At 38.4% G+C, this 16604-nt stretch overlaps 1 protein-coding gene across 4 annotated transcripts in view; it reads right to left on the minus strand.

Annotated features, from left to right (window-relative positions):
* LEPR (leptin receptor) overlaps window positions 1–16604 on the minus strand; it is a 60823-nt gene that overhangs the window by 23802 nt on the left and 20417 nt on the right. For all 4 annotated transcript variants that reach the window (XM_030573533.1, XM_030573531.1, XM_030573532.1 and 1 more), the window contains exons 5-9: window positions 12255–12460; window positions 8029–8174; window positions 7136–7280; window positions 2809–3102; window positions 2505–2622 (exon numbers count right to left, since the gene is read on the minus strand). In XM_030573533.1, the coding sequence (XP_030429393.1) occupies window positions 2505–2622; window positions 2809–3102; window positions 7136–7280; window positions 8029–8174; window positions 12255–12460 (909 nt within the window). The remainder of the gene's footprint in view (window positions 1–2504; window positions 2623–2808; window positions 3103–7135; window positions 7281–8028; window positions 8175–12254; window positions 12461–16604) is intronic.

Here is a 16604-nt window from a genome sequence, read left to right on the forward strand (position 1 = left end):
ATTTTGAGGAAAACAGAAACTAGCACAACAGATTCATGCTTCTAGCAAAAAAACCAGGAATGATGCAAATATAGACGTATACCCCCAAAAGGACACTGATAAGCACTACCGAGCCATTTCTATATATTAAATTATCTAATATCTAATATCACCAGTTTAGATATTATTAAAACAGAAGGAATTTTTTAAATCAAAGTTTATTCTTAAATATTTACAGTGGCTGCTTAAACGTGGCATTTCATTCAGTTTGGGCAATGAAAACAGACTGGTCAATTTCACTTGGGTTTCTAGCTTATTGCTGGCCAGTTACATTGTGTGTTCTTGTTCACAATGTTGCAGGCAAATGTTGAAAATAACAAAGTTGTCTGTTGTTTTAAAGAACCTGGAAATATTGCCATTAGTCAGATTTTTTTTAAATTTATTTTCTATTTTAGTTATTCTTATACAAAATGTTTTCTTCTCATTTAGATTTATATATTTTTTAAATAAAACCTCAACAGAATCAAAACAAAAACAAACAAAGAAGAAAGCTGGCATGCACTTATACACTATGTTAATGTCAATGCCTGACCTATGCATCGACCTATAATGAGATTATAGATATTAGGAAACACCATTTCTCTCAGGCAAATTTATCAGACATGTTTGAGACCAACATGGAAAGATGAGAGAAGGAAAGGGGAAGGTATTTATTCCGACATAAGTGGCTCTAACAGGTAGTCAAGGCAACATTTAGCCCAGGAGTCAACTAGTCACAATACAGTCCTAGAAAAGGTTTCCATATGAAATCCTAAGGGTTCTGTTTATTGTTCCATCCATCAAAGGCTTCACTATAGTGCACATCACTTAGTATTCATGGTCCAATCCTACAAATACTGTTGAGTTCAGTGGAACCACTCACACTTCACACTGTGGGGCCCAGTTCAGGAAAGCTCTTTGCTTAAATTCATCCCTATTCAAGAAAGCATTTAAGCTTTCCTGAATCGCAGCTTAAGTGTGTGCAGGACCGTAAGAGCTGATTTAAGCTTCTTTGTCACATATCCGGTCTAGTCCAGTAGAGAATAAATCCAATTTTTTCTGCTCAGGAAGGTTTTGTTCTTCCATTTTATTTATCCAAGTACTAGCGGCAGTTATAGGAATCTTTTGTGTTTAAAATTATTAGATGATGTGAGAGAGACCTTTTCATAAGGCACTCCAGGCACATAGGTATGAATGGTGCATCAACTATACCACACATTTTTCCCCTAGTAGCACTGCTACTCTGTCCAAAGGACAGACAAAAATGAAAGCTTTGGGGACCTAAGGAAGAGACAAAAACACGTGACGTTCTCTGAAATTATCTGGTACCAGGGGATGACAGGAAAAAGTAATCATGATTGCAGAGAACCAACGGCTGGAGAAGCTGATGTAGGAGAAAAGGTTTAGGATACACAAAGCATTATTCTAACTTCTGTGGTGAAATGGTCTCCACTTCTGCAAGTGGGAAACCCACCTCTTAGGCCCTACCTAGTGTGGATGGTCAGAATTGTTTTGAATTAGGAAATAAGGGGGAAACTGCAAGAACAAGTGGAAAACTGAGTCTGAACAGAACCTTGCTTCCCCAGCTCTGCAGCAGGGATTTGAATTCTATTGACCAAACATCTCTATGCAAGAGACCAAATTTATTACACAAAAGAACATCTATGAGGAGTCCAGTATCTTCACTGGCTTCTTCACTGGCATAGCGGAGATCAGAATTTGGTCCTAAGTTTGCATGTACCTTCTGAAAATTAGACCATGAATATTAGTAGCAAACTGAAAACTGCTCCAGCAACTAAAGTTGTTAAAACTGTAAAGTAACAATCTCCTTCTGAACAAATCTTTTTCTTTTGGAGTGAGCCAAATTCTGCCATCATATATTTAATCACCATGTACATGTAAAGTTGGGTATAATTTAATATACATGAACAACTAGTCTCAGTCATACAAAATTATGATTCAAGTAAATTTTCCCATTGTGGAAAGCCATTCAAATCAAAATCCATTGTCGCAAAGCAAGGTGGGCATTTGTATTGCAAAACCGAACTGAGTTTGAAAGAAAACAGAAGCCTTAAAAGGTATATTAGTTTTCTCTGCCAGGACTCAGCCCTGCTGCTAGTGGAATCAAACCAAACTCTCATAGCACAGTTATTTAGTAATATTTTCTGCTTTAGTTTTAACATGTTTTGTCCACATTTTCAAAGTTGGCCTCCAAAATTGTGTCCACAAGTTTTGCAGGTGCTGAATAATGTGCAAATACAACCCACACTGGGTACTTTGATCTCTTATGACCTAATTTGTGCACACGTGTGAGATTTGCTGGAACCTGTGGTTTCCATTTTGGAAGCTAGCTGGAAGACCAGATGAAAGTTTGATCCACAGTGGCTCAGATTTTATATTCACTTCTGTGGAGCATCTATTACAGCATTAATATTTCCAAAGTAACAGTTTCCAAACAAATATAATACATTAAAAACGATACACACCTGTAGTATTTTAACTGTAAAGAACTCCCCACAAGCAATGTATTTGTGTTTGCGGACCATCTGCAAGTCATTTTAGTTAAGTACCCATCAGTTTCACATGTGATATTGATATTGACATCTATTTAAAACACATTAAAAATATTAATACATATAAAAATACAATTGTTAAGGAGACAAAACTATGCATTATAAAATCACTGTTGTCTGCGAAAACCCCCTTCAAATCATAAACTGAAATGTTCTGACTTGAAAATATCAAGTATACTGAAGTTTATAAAAAAAGTAAAGTCATACAGAATCTTACCTACTACATATAATTCAGCATATCGATGATGGCATTCCCTGTTTTGGTTACAACAGTACAATGCATTATAGAAGAATTTTCCTCTAGGTTTTGTTGCATTCAAGTTGAAAAGAGTAACTCTGCTAACACGATCATTCACAAGTGTATACTGTCTCTCTGGGATTTCTTCTGCTAAATTCAGCCACCAAACAATCTTCTTTGACAAAATCATCTTGTTTTTATCATTATAGAGGCAATGAAAGGAAACATTAGAACCAACACTCGTCAGTATCTTAGGAGGGAAGTACATGACATCTGTTACAGGGAAAGGAAAAAAAAACAGAAAAAGAATGTTTAAGCGATATGAAACTTCACACAAAAAGGTAGCTTTACAAAATTATAGGACAATCAAAAATGCTTATTTCTATAAAAATCTTGCTCCTAAACACAGGAGTCTAACTCTTACAATTTAATGAGTGTTACATAGGTACAGGGACAAAAGCAGAAGAGACCCCATGACTTATTTTATCATTATTTATATCTATTTGACCATTTATATCTGCATGGACTTTCACCTTTAATATCCTTACTCATGATGGAATAAAGGAGATGGAACAAATGCAAGGTCACATAACATACGATATAATCTTACACAGGGAGTACATTTTCAGGAGGGTGCACCTGTGTTGCATACACAAACACGCAGTTGTACAAGTGAATGGGCAACTGTGTTGGCAAGTGAAAAGGAAATGCTGGCAAACTGCAAGCTGCATGAAGCGTTAGACATACTTCAGTGTGCTGATCTGAACATAAAAAGCCTCTGTCAATAGGCGTTCTTTCAAACTTTAGAAAAACAATAATAATTTCAGTGTTGTGACAAGAGTTTGCAATATAGAATGGGCCCATCTATAGAGCACTTGTCACGCAAAAACACATACAAAATATATTGTGCAATCAGACACCACAAAGGTGCATGTGCCTCAGTTAAAAACGCATACATCATGGTGAGAAGATTCATATTTTAAAGTTTATTTTGAAAAATCCATCCACTCAACTATTTGGATCTATGCAAAGAGCATATAATAGGCTGAAGACATGCACCAACTAAACAATTCTCCTTAGTATCTCAAGGAATAATTACACTCAAAATGAACCAAATGCTTCCAAAATACAGTCTCTAGAACAGTGGTGCAAAGCACTCTCTCTCTCTGTCAGCAGCAGAGACTTTTCGATTAAATACAGATCAGACATAATGCTAATCAGTTGTATAAAAATATAACTGCCTAGTTTCAACATTTTGTACTCCCAGTGTTAATGTGCTTGCATGAATGCAAAGCAGCCTCTTTATTGCTACCAACTATCCTGCTGGTTTTACTGTTCTTCCATTGGTTAATGCTAACATTAGCCATAGGGAGTCTAGGCAAATTTGAGCTCCCTGCAGGGAAGAAATTACTTTCTTTAAGGATGTCATCATGCTTATCGCAACATGATTTTTGGCCAGTGAAATGTGTTTAATACAATTAATATCCTACAATAGAATATTAAATAGAGAGATTATCTACTGAATCTCAGTGTTTTCCATGAACTGTACATATTTGTATGTTTATATGTGCATACAATCTCTCTAAAGGTATGTACGTATGTATACACACACACACACACACACACACACACCCATGTATAGACGTACAGTGTAAGTTTCCAAATGTGAGTGCCTAAAGTTAGCTACCTAATTTCATATTTACACACCTAAGTAACTGACGTAACAATCAGAAATTGCCAACTCTTTTTGAAGACCACTCCCTTTGAAAAAATCAGGTTAGCTATTTCGGTGCTTAATTTGAGGCACCCAGTTTAGAACATTTTGACCAGTGTGCATAATTGGCCAGCTCTAGCAGAGTGGCCCTCTCCTGTAGGGAAGTAAAGTCTGGCTGGTTTCCCAGCCGGGCATCCTCTCTCTCCTTTTGCTCAAAACACTTCATGAGTGAGGTTTTCAGATCCTCCGCTGATTTCCCCCTCTGGGGTAAACCATATTTCTAACATAAGCTCCCAAGATGCTTTTTATCCATTGTGTCCAAGGATTCTAACTGGCTAATTTTCCCCTTCTTTGCTCTATTTCTCTTAACCCAAAATAAAAAGAAGAAAAAAATACATTTGTACTTTGCTCCCTTGCTTTTGAGTCCGTTACAATCTGTTATTGCAAATGGTTGGAGCGTGAACCTCCATTCACTGATATTGGGGTGAAATTTCTGCAATGACTACACCCCTATAATGTTCTTGGGATCACCTGGACCAGTAAGGTGTTGTCACTCCTGCTGCTGTGGCTCAGAATTCTGACACCAGTAGCCAGTTGACAAAGATTAGGTCCCACACAGGCTTCCCCCAGCCTAATTAATTCTTGTAGGATGACCTCAACAATCCCTTCTGGTCTGGACGCAGATCCATCTCCCTGAGTTCTTAACTACCAGACACACAGACTTTTCCCCTCTGGTTCATCACCCCGGAAGGTGTGAAACTTGACCCCAAATATCAGTTCACTTTGGCACATACACTCCACACTGTTGAACAACAGAGACCTGCTTGAGGTAAAAACAAACAAAAACTTTATTTAATAGAAAAATCATAGGTTCAAAGATAAAATACTGAGGAAAAACAAACACATACAAGTTACACAGTAAACAAAGATGCAATCTCTGGCTTTACGCTTTTACATTAGCTCAATTCCCTTTTCTAACACAAGTTACCTATTGCCCCAGAAGATTTTCCGAGTGTACTCTCTTGTCCTAGAGGGGATCCAGTGCTGCACAGAGAGTACCCTGCTTAGACTCCAGTCCTCTATTTCTGGATAGCCTGTACTCCAAATACCTTCCCTTTTAACAGCATTTGCAGGTTTGTTATTTCCCCCCCTTGTTCTCAGACTATGGAAATTCCTGGTTATACAGAGCAGGGTTTTCCCAGATGTGGGTTTTCTTTTCAGTTTCAAGTTGTTTCAAAATTTCCTGTTAACTTTAATTGTCTACCACTGTCTCTTCCGGGCTGGACAATACTAGGTGTTTGGAGCCGATGTCCAGTAAATACTTGGCCTGGCCCTGCCAGATTGCCTCACCACACTACTGGGAGGTGATGCTGTAGTTACTATCATTACAATTACAATTTGCGACACATATATACATGCATGCATTCAGAAGCAGAACCTGTATACGAATAGCCTAATGACTATCAAGTTCAGGACATTACAAGATTTCATAAAAGATCTTACTTGACATGTTTTGTATACACAATAACATTGTCTATAACCATTTGATTCAAGTGCTTATTTTCTGGGTTTCAGATCCCCGTCTCCCCTTGGGGTGTCTGGACCTTGATTTTCTCTGCCTCTCTCTCTTTCCACACACATACACTTATATAATTACTAGGAGGATAACTTTAGCAAAACAGGTTGAAATATCTCCTTTTTAAATAAGGGAAGAACAGGGGAAAGAAAATTGTCAGCATCCCCAGACTGACTACACAGAAAAATTTGTTGCTAATTTCAACCTTCATTCTTAAATAGTAAGTAAAGTTTCTAGCCCTTCTGGCTGCAGAGAAAGCTTCCAAATATAACCCCAGTGCATCCTAAAGGCTCAAAGAGGAGAGGCAAATAAAAAGAACACCAAATCTATTATTTCTACATAATCTCAAGATTTTAAAGATAATCTCATGATTTTTGGTGAGGCTGACTCATGATTTTTGAACATTAGGGGTTGGAAACACTGGCAATATAAATAAGCGATCAAGATGAATGGATAATGACTTGCCAAATTCTCTCTCTCACTGTAGACAACAGAATACAAGAGGTATTAAGGTACATTCTTTCAGTGGAACCCCCTTTGACCCAACCCATCTGATTGGCCTCAGAGGAACCACTGCCATGCAACATCAGGAATCTGTGCTTTCATAACTCAAGTTATTCACCTAATTGATGTGTGTAATAAACTTCTGAAATTTTGAATTTTACATGCAAGTTTGTGCCAGTTCTGAAACAGATTTACTTACACCATCTGCTAAAAAACTGAGTTTCAATTGCATTACTTAAACTTAGTAAAGGCTCCTCACTGAAGAATGGGAGGCTCCTCTAAATATTCTGTTTTGGGTTGGCATGATGACAATGGAATCCTTAGGTGTACAGAAATTTTGGTGCACTATTTACAGCATTTACTATGTACTTTTGTGGCCTACATGTGCTGTAGGATTTTGTAGTAGAATGTGTATACACACTTTATCCATGTGTAATACATATCAAATAATATATGCACACATTTATTTCCAATCCCAACAATGGCTATTTAAATTATTGTAGAGGACATACCTTCTGCGTTTAAATTATAAGGTGTGCTCCAATCACTCCAGAATCCTGTACCATGAAGACTCTTGCACCGTACTTGAACTAAATATGAAGAACCAACCAGCATATTGCCTATGATGAGGGAGGTTTCTATGACAATCTCAACCACCTGTTTAATTAGATCAGAAGCCATTAACATTATTATTTTGCACCACTTCAGAAAAATGAGAGAAATCAAAGGAAATAAGCTGTTTATTCTGAGGGTTAGTAGGATTGCTCAGAAGCATTCAACTTTACCACATTTAATCAAGTAGGTTAGAAGTTACATACACCAGCAGAAAACAGGTACAGTATTGTGTTGTGTGCTGTTAAATAGATGCTGCTTTTCACCCCCGAGATAGCTGCATTGTGGCAGTGGGAAAAGTGATTCATTAATAGAATTATATAATACACACACACAAAAATCCTAGCTCCACTGAAGCCATTGGGAGCTTTGTGATTGACTCTTGTGGGATTTACCTGTTGACAGGGTTTAGTGGTCTGTAGGTGAAACCCATACTACAAGGGGGGCGGGTCTTTGTCCCTTTCTAGTGGCTGCTCCATATATTGGTTTATGAGTCTGCTACTGCTTCCAGCTACGCAACTTAGTCCTTTTGCTCATTCAGCAAAAGCTAATAATTTCAGTGCTGTAGATCCTGAATTCGAAGCCTGCTGTTGACCCAAGCAGGTTTGGCGAAATGAGCACTAATAGCTGCCCTGAGATGGATTCTTCCCACAAGTTTTGGCTAGACCACAGCCACTGTGGAATCTAGTCAGATGGTTGCAGCAGATTCTCCTTAAATACAACATTAGAATGATTTCATCTTCAATAAAAATAAAAATAAATAAAATACTACTAATAGAACAAGTACACTAACCTGCCAGGTATTTTGAGTAGTATTCCCAGAAAACTTCACTTCATACTGAAGTGGATATGGTGTTAGTACTGGATTGGACCAACAGATCTTTAACTGTCCTTTGTCTGTCATTTCTAGTCGCAGGTTCAATGGAGATTCAGGCTTTACTGTAAAAATATTAAAACCAAGCTTCTATTTTATCTGTTAGAGTTACTGTCAAGGATTGCTGGCCGAGCTGTTTGTATTCACCACCATTCAATCAGTGACCTCTCTCTCTTTTAAGTCTTGTCCTTAAGCTTTATGTTTTTAGAAGTTACTCTACTCTGATTTAAATATACTTACAGCAAATAATAGAAGTCTAAGTTACTCTTAAAATGGAATAGCAAGCAGTATTTTAGCTAACATGGTTAACTACTGGGTCATATTGCGGCATAGATGACTGGTGCCTGCTGGGGTGGGGCACAATTTAAAGGTTCAGCCCCACTAGTTTGAGTCACACACCCCCTTACCCTCAGTGGCCCCTTTCCACAGCTCCAAGGTGTTAGCTCCAGTGCAGAGGCAGCAGCAAATAGCTGCTTTAACTCTGTGATGAGAGGCAGCAGCAAAAGCAGTAGCTGTTCCTGCAGCTCCCAGCTGTTTGCCGCTGCCTCTCCCCACCACAGTAGCTTCCAACTTGCCGGCTCCAGCAGCTGCCATGCAGGGAGGGGACCTGGCAGCACCATGTGACCAAGCGGAGCCAGCAAACCCTGGCAAAAATCTGGCGGAAAGATGATCTGGGGGTCTCAGGGCACGCCTGCTGGGGATCAGGGCTGAAGTCTTAAGCCCCAGCAGACATGCCCCAGCTTTCGAATTTCTGCGGATTGTCATATGCAGCTCGGAGGGTCAGTAAGTTCTGCTACTCCTTGTCTAGTAGTTGCCTTAAACCAGCTTCTTGCTCTCCAGGGTCCCAGTTCTACAACGCACTCAAACACATGCATAAATGTTCTGCTGAATGGGAACCGGCTTGTAAAGTAGCCCCATCCATTCTACTATTATTACTACGATTTTGGCTACGAAAGGTGGCCTGAAAGGAGAGCTGAAATGAGGTGAAGGAAAATGAGGGTTTTGCAGGACTCTAACAGAGATAAAGAGGACATCCCAGAGGGAGGAAATGGACAACTACTTATGAATAATAAACATGCTGAGTATATAATCAAGAAGCTTCTACTTTTACTAGGCACTGTGTAAATTTATTTATCGTTGTTCAATGACGACTGTGGTTGGCCTGTCTTTTCGGGCACATTTGTTAAGAAAACATTGAGGTTCTCTCACTCAGGATAAATACCTTTAATAAATGGTATGGCATTATGCCCCATAGTCTTTGTGGTAATATTATGATGACATGAGTATGGCATAATTATGATGTATTTTGTGCAAGATAAGGCATGCAAGATATCATTGGAAAGGTTATGATTTACTGAATATGATTATCCTACTTGTATGCATGTAACATTTTGGTATCTGAAGTTAGGAGTATTGTCTATGCATCTATTACAAATCTGTTTACCCCTGGGGAATGCCCCCTAGACAGAATGCAATCAGTCTAGATGGCTGGCTGGGAAGGGCCATTAGGGAAAACAATAGGTCTCTGAAGATGCTAATCTCTCACTGGAAAGCCTTCCAAAGGACACTACTAACAGCCTCCGAGTTATGGCTGCTATGGCTCTACAGAGGCACATGAACAAGTCACTGGATACTGGACTCTATTTTGGAATACCAGTGTTTTCCCATTGACCAGGCATGGGAACAAACTGGGAGACAAAGGGTTTCCGCCATATGTAAAAGCTATTTAAGGCAGGGGAGTGATATAATCATGGTTTGTTCTTCACTGACTCACCACCCAAGAAAGAAGCCTGCTGGAAACACCTAAGAAACAAAAGACTAAATTAGGGGAGATGGGCTGAACTCAGGGTAGAGGGTTTTCTAGCCTGTAAAAGGACTAGCTAGAGTTTTAAACTGCATGTAAGAGCAGCTTGCTTTCAAGAATCTCTGCAAACTGCCTAAAACAAAATTTAGGGTGAGAATTTGTTGTTTATATCCAATTTCTTTAGTATATTGATCTTAGATTGCATGTTTGTTTTATTTGCTAGGTAATCTGCTTTGCTATCCCTTATAATAAAACTTAAAATCTATCTTTTGTAGTTAATAAACTTATTTTTGTTTTGTCTAAAACCAGTGTATAAAAATCATACTTGGGGCAGAAAACTATGTATATTCCTCTTCACACTGAGGGAGAGGGCAAATTTCACGAGCTTACGCTGTACAGATCTCTGTGCAGTGCAAGACAGTATAATGTTGGGTTTACCCTCCAGAGAAGGGGTGTGCACTTGAATACTGGGCAGTTCATTAGCTGAGCCTTCCCAGGCAGAGCTAATTTCAGTGTCCAGGTGTTTCAGCACCTGGGTGTGTCCCTACCCGTATGTGTGCTGATAAAGTGCACTCTGAAGCCTAGGGGAGGGCTTGGCAGGCTGCACAGCAGTACAGCATAAAGGGAACCCAGGCTGGTGGTCAGGCGGGCTCAGTAGTACCCCAGTTTCAGGTGGCACATCGGGAGGAACCCATCACAAATGGTATTTTTCAGTTTAGAGTAAACAGCCAAGCATGGGTCTGTAACCTGGAAATGAGGAACTTCTGAGTTTTGTAGTCAATGCTTCAGAAGGTCATATTAAAGGCAATACTGCATCCTGCAATTTTATCCGCATGCGCAGACCCCCTGAGCCCACATGCAGCCTCTTTCATTTTAATGGAGCTCTGGTCAAAAACAGGAGTCCACCTGCATCAAATTACAGATTTGGGTCCTTAAATACAAGGGGGTTATTTTCCGATCTGCCTATGCTACAAGTGGTCTCACTGAAATCAATAGGAGTATTCAAGGAGTAAGGAACTACTTAGCTTTGATGACATTATCAGTACCTAGCCCAAATGTATCAATATTTGAGTCAGTGTAAACTAAATAGTTAGGGCCAAATTTCAGTCTGTGTGTGGCAGCTCTAATTCAGTCCACACCTTGACTAGCTTCAGTGGAGACGGGCAAGAGTGATGGATTCCGGATGTGGTCCATTGCTTTTAAAAACTTTATTCTGCCATTTTGATGACATAATTTCTTTATGGCAGTGCAGAACCACTCTTTTTAAAAGACTGAACATTACCATATTGTAATCTACGTGGTTGCAGGGCAGACAATGTTTTCTCATTTTGTTGCCATGTATTCTGTTGCTACGGCTTGTGTGTGCAAAGCAAACAACTCACTTAGCTAATATTCATCTTTTTATTTTAAAACTCATTATTCCTTTTATCAAGCTCACTAATGTCAGAACATATTATTATTAAAAATTATACATTTCAAAAATGACTTCTGATCTTACTTATTGCTTAGAACATATTTCATGAATTATATCTGTGGTCACCTTTAATACTGGCAGATGCAGCTGTAAAACTTAAATTGATCCTGTTGACATAATTCAAATGAAATCAGTATGTAATCATCAATATAATCACCTCATCTCCAAAAATATTAAATTTCATTTGCAACTAAGATAAAGTGTTCATCCAAAAGGTTTTTAATTCTGATTTCCAAAAAGTAACATTAATAAGAAAAAACAGTTTTCCATTATAGCTAAAAATGCCCCAATTAGTCAGAAAATGGCTATATATTTATTAACCATTAATTATGCAGACTGGATGGCAATAAAGTAACATCAAATGTATCTGTCATCTGATTTCATTGAGCCGATGGGCTGGTGAAATGGCAGAAATAAATCTTCCACTTTAAAAAATGCAGAAGTTGTACCTTTAATGAAGGAAGTGTCAAAATGAGAGTGAGAGAGTACATGCAAATGCTGATGATGAGAATCTGCAGGTTTATTTTTAAAGCAAATAGCAAAATGTTTATTTTCCGTTACAAATTAGATAATTATGAACTAGACCACTGTTCTCCACATACTGATCTACCTTCCTGCATTCAAAGTTAATGCTCAGGTGCCCCAAGACATTGTTCTTCCTTCTACCAAGATTTGCACTGAAGAAGGGCGGAGACTAGGAAGGCTGGTGGGGGTGGGGGGGAAATGATACACATCAGCCTGCAGAAGTTACCCTGTAGAATTAACATAGCTACAGCTGAAGTCCTTGCAAAAACTGACTAGTCACAAAATAAGGACTTCCTGTTTTTGCTTTCTATAAAAAAGATATACAGTACACTGAAAACTTACCAATATTTATGGGTCTGACCGACATTAAAGGTGACTGAAGAAGTGTTACCCCATTTATGATGTTTAACCATGTAATATAAGTGTAGTTGAGTTTCAGTGAAGGTATGTGACATTCATACTTATCAGACCCATTGCCGTTGCAGGGAGTAACCATGAAATTGCCTTTTAGAGAACCTGTAGATATGTCTTCCAGTGATAACTCTGATCTATATTGAACAAAACAGAGCAATACTTAAAAAGCATTATGTCCTGGACAATCTTCTGCATATTCCATTAGATTCACCACTTTGGATTAAACAGTAGAAATAGTACTGAAAGCAGCAAAGCACAAGAGACAGATCAATCTGTGAGCATTTTCTTCAGCTATACCTTTGGGGTGGAGAAGGAGCGTAATGAAAGATATTTCTGAGGCCTGATCCAAGAACATCAGAATTGCCAGACTGGGTCAGACCATCTACTCCAGTATCCTGTCTCTGAAAGTGGCCAGAACCAGTTGCATCAGAGGAAGGTTTACGAAACCCTCCATTTGGCAGATGTGGGATAATCTGTCACTCATGAAGGTCTCATCCAAATTTCTAATAGTCAGATGCTGACTAAATATGAATTTTTATATCTCTTCCAAAATTTATTGTTAAGTGTTATAATAATAAAAACATCCTTAAGTTATTCACGCAAAGCCAGAATTTTGTGTGTGCAACAAGCTGCAGAATTTGGTCCATGCTTAGGATATGTTTCTAAATTACTTATCAACTACACAGGATTACAACTGATAAATATTGTATATACAAATCACAAAGAATGTAGTCTAAAAATCAAACTTTACGTGATTACTTCCAAGATGATGAAGCTTTGTTTACTTCGAAGGCATACCATGTTTATTTCTTAGATAATTTAACTTTTTCTTAGCAAAGCAAATCTCATTTAATCCCAGGCATTACTCATACTATTGCTCTGGACTGGCTCGTGGAAAGTATTTAGTGACTAACTCTTTAGTATTCTGTTTTGTTTCTTTCTAAACTGAAGTGCAGCCCAAGAGACTACTTCTGGCTGAACTCTCCAGATTTGTTTTCATGAATTTTTCACATGTTGGAATACTTTCCTTTAGAGATTAGCATACAAATGAAGATAGTCTTATTACAAAAATATATGGTTTAATAAAACTTTCCAAAATGTTCAGCAGAAAGCACTTGAACTGCTAACAAGAAATAAAGATGTTTATTTAACAAAAATAGTTGGATCAATTTTTCCAGTGTTGGAAGGATACATTTATGCTTTCAGAATTTTTTTTAAAGGAAACATATGTAATATTTAGGGCATATAGAAATATATCAGCTGTACAACATATTACTGTTGAGATGAAATCTTATACTGCATACAAATGGAGATGTAAGCTGTCACACTGCCATTTAGGTCAAACCTAATTCAATTCTTACCAGTCTCTGATTCAGATAGGCATTATATTACACTTCCAAAGCATATGTAACAATGTTCCTTGGGTCACTTTCAAGAAATGGCATCAAGACAACCTATTTTACAAACTTGAGAGAGCAGTCAATGTACCTAATATACATATCACTACACAGGCCCTTGATACATACATTTACATACATACACACAAGTTGCACTTAAAACACCTAATTCTCCACTCCCTTGATGTTACATTCATGTAACCCTAATAACTGCAATTTACACTAGTGTTACACAGGGGAAATCAGCCCCAAGGTTTCTTCCATTTTGAGCAATATCAGCAACTCCAGCACTATTCCTATTTTAAGTGTATGAAATCTCTCTGAAACTGAGAGTATCTTTTGGAATGGAAGAAACTTTAGAAGTGGACCACTGCATACATTCAATGGTAGACAGAATGCATGACTGTTTAGCACAATTATTTTAATGGCATGAACATTGGATTGCCACATTGGTGACGAGTAACAAAACCACAGGTGAGTTACACAATTCACCACAAATGGGTGCCTTTCTATGACCTTGAGCATATCAGCAGTAAACACAGGGCACTGAGAGCAAGGGTTAAGGAGTGATGTCTCTACACAAATGCGATAAGTATGGGAATAAACAGGAAGAACTGGCAGTATTAGCCATAAGCTAAATTCTGACTTATTTGACATCACTGCATGACTAGGATATTTGTATAGAGGAGTATAACTTGTTCTAGAAAGACAGGCTAGGAAAAAAAGATGTGCTGTTGCCTTATATATCAAGAATATATATACTTGTTCTGAAGCCCAGAAAGAGGTGATAGGCAAACCAGTTGAAAGTCCCTGGGTGAAAATAAAGGAGGGAAAAACCGGAGTGATGTCATGCTAACGGTCTACTATAGAACACCAAATCGGGAGAGGAAGGTGGATGAGGCATTGTTAGAACATAAATATCCAAAACACAAGACGTGATTGTAACGAGGACACTTTTATTACTCAGATATCTGTTGGAAATTTCCTCCACCTTCTGAAACAAGAAATTGTTCCCCAATACATTCCAAGAACTAATTGGACATACTGAGTTTGCTATTTTAAGTTTCCAAGGGGGCTGCCATTTTAGATCTGATTCTGAAGGAGGAGGAATTGGTTGTTAATCTGAAGATGAATGGCAATGTGGGTGAAAGTGACCTTGAAATGATGATTTCAGGATTCTAAGGAAAAGGAAAGAGTCAGAACAGTAGAATAAGAACAACGAACTTCAAAAAAGCAGACTTTCACAAACAGAGAACTAGTAGGTAGGATCCCATGGGAAGAAAATCCAAGGGAAAAAGGAGTTCAGGAGAGCTGGCAGTGTCTTGAGGAGACAATATTAAAGGCAAAATAGCAAACTATCCTGATGTGAAGAAAAGATAGGAAGAATAGTAAGAGGCAATATGGCTCTATCAGAGTGCTTTAATTACCTGAAAATCAAATGATAATCCTACAAAGAGTGGAAAAATGGACAAATTCATAAGGACAAGTACAAAAAAATAGCACAAGCATGTAGAGACAAAAACAGAAAGGGTAAGATGCAAAATGAGTTCCACCTAGCAGGGGAAAGGCAATAAGAAGAGGTTCTATAAATAGGTTAAGAGAAAGAGAAAGAGAAAGTACAGGCCCACTACTTAGCAGGGAAGGAGAGCTAACCAGAGATCACATCAAGAAGGCACAGGCGTTTAATGCCTATTTTGCTATAATCTCCACTAAAAAAGGTTAATTGTGACGAGATAGTTAACACAATAATATTAACATCAAGGAGGAAGGAATACAAGCCAGAACAGGGAAAAGAACAGATTAAAAAATATTTAGAGAAATTAGATATATCCAAGTCAGCAGAGCCTGAAGAAATTGATCCTAGGGTATTAAAGGAACTAGGCTAGTGCAATCTCAGAACCAGAAGCTGGGAATGGGTGACAGAGGATGGATCACTAGATGGTTACCTGTTCTGTTGATTCCCTCTGGGGCACCTGGCATTGACCACTGTTGGAAGACAGGATACTGCGCTAGATGGACCTTTGGTCTGGTCCAGTATGGCCGTTCTAATGTTCAGAGTGTTCAAAAAACAGCTATGGCCTGGAGCCAACAGCAGAGTAGCAACCCAAGTGCTGTGTTGCCGACTTGCTGATGAAGACCAGCATGGAGGGAGACTAAGCAAGGTTCAACCCTTTACAATCTGGATGACTTGGATAATGGTGCAGGAGAGAGTAAAATGTTTTACAAAATTTGTAGTAGACACCACCCTGGGGGAGAGTGCAAAACCTTGACAAATTGGAGAATTGATCTGAATTCAACAAGATTAAATTTGATAAAGACAAGTGTAAAGTACTTCACTTAGGAAGGAAAAGTCAAATGCATAACTACAAAATGGAGAATAACTGGCAAGGCGGAAGAACTGCAGAAGAGGATCTGGGAGTTATAGTGGATCATAAATCGAATGAGTCAACAATGTGATACACGACACTCCTTTCATTATGTCCTAGAATATTAGTCTTTTTCGCAACTGTAAGACATGGGAGATAACTTTCCCTTTCTACTTGGCTCTGATAAGGCTTCAGCTGGAGTACCTTGCCCAGTTCTGGGTTCCATTCTTTAGGAAAGATGTGGACAACTGGAGAAAGTTCAAAGGAGAGCAGCAAAAATGATAAAAGATTTAGAAAAGCTAATCTCTCAGGAAAAATTTAAAGAACTGGGCACGTTTAGTCTTAGGAAAAGATGACTAAGGGGGAACCTGATAACAGGCTTCAAATATGTAAAGAGGATGGTGATAATTTATTTTCCATATCCACAAAAAGTAATTGGCTCAATCCCTAACAAGGGAGATTTAGGTTAGATAGTAAGGAAAACCTTTCTAACTATATGAAGAGTTAAAATCTGG

The sequence above is a fragment of the Gopherus evgoodei genome, chromosome 8 (genome assembly GCF_007399415.2).
Source record: "Gopherus evgoodei ecotype Sinaloan lineage chromosome 8, rGopEvg1_v1.p, whole genome shotgun sequence".
NCBI classification, from domain to species: domain Eukaryota; kingdom Metazoa; phylum Chordata; order Testudines; family Testudinidae; genus Gopherus; species Gopherus evgoodei.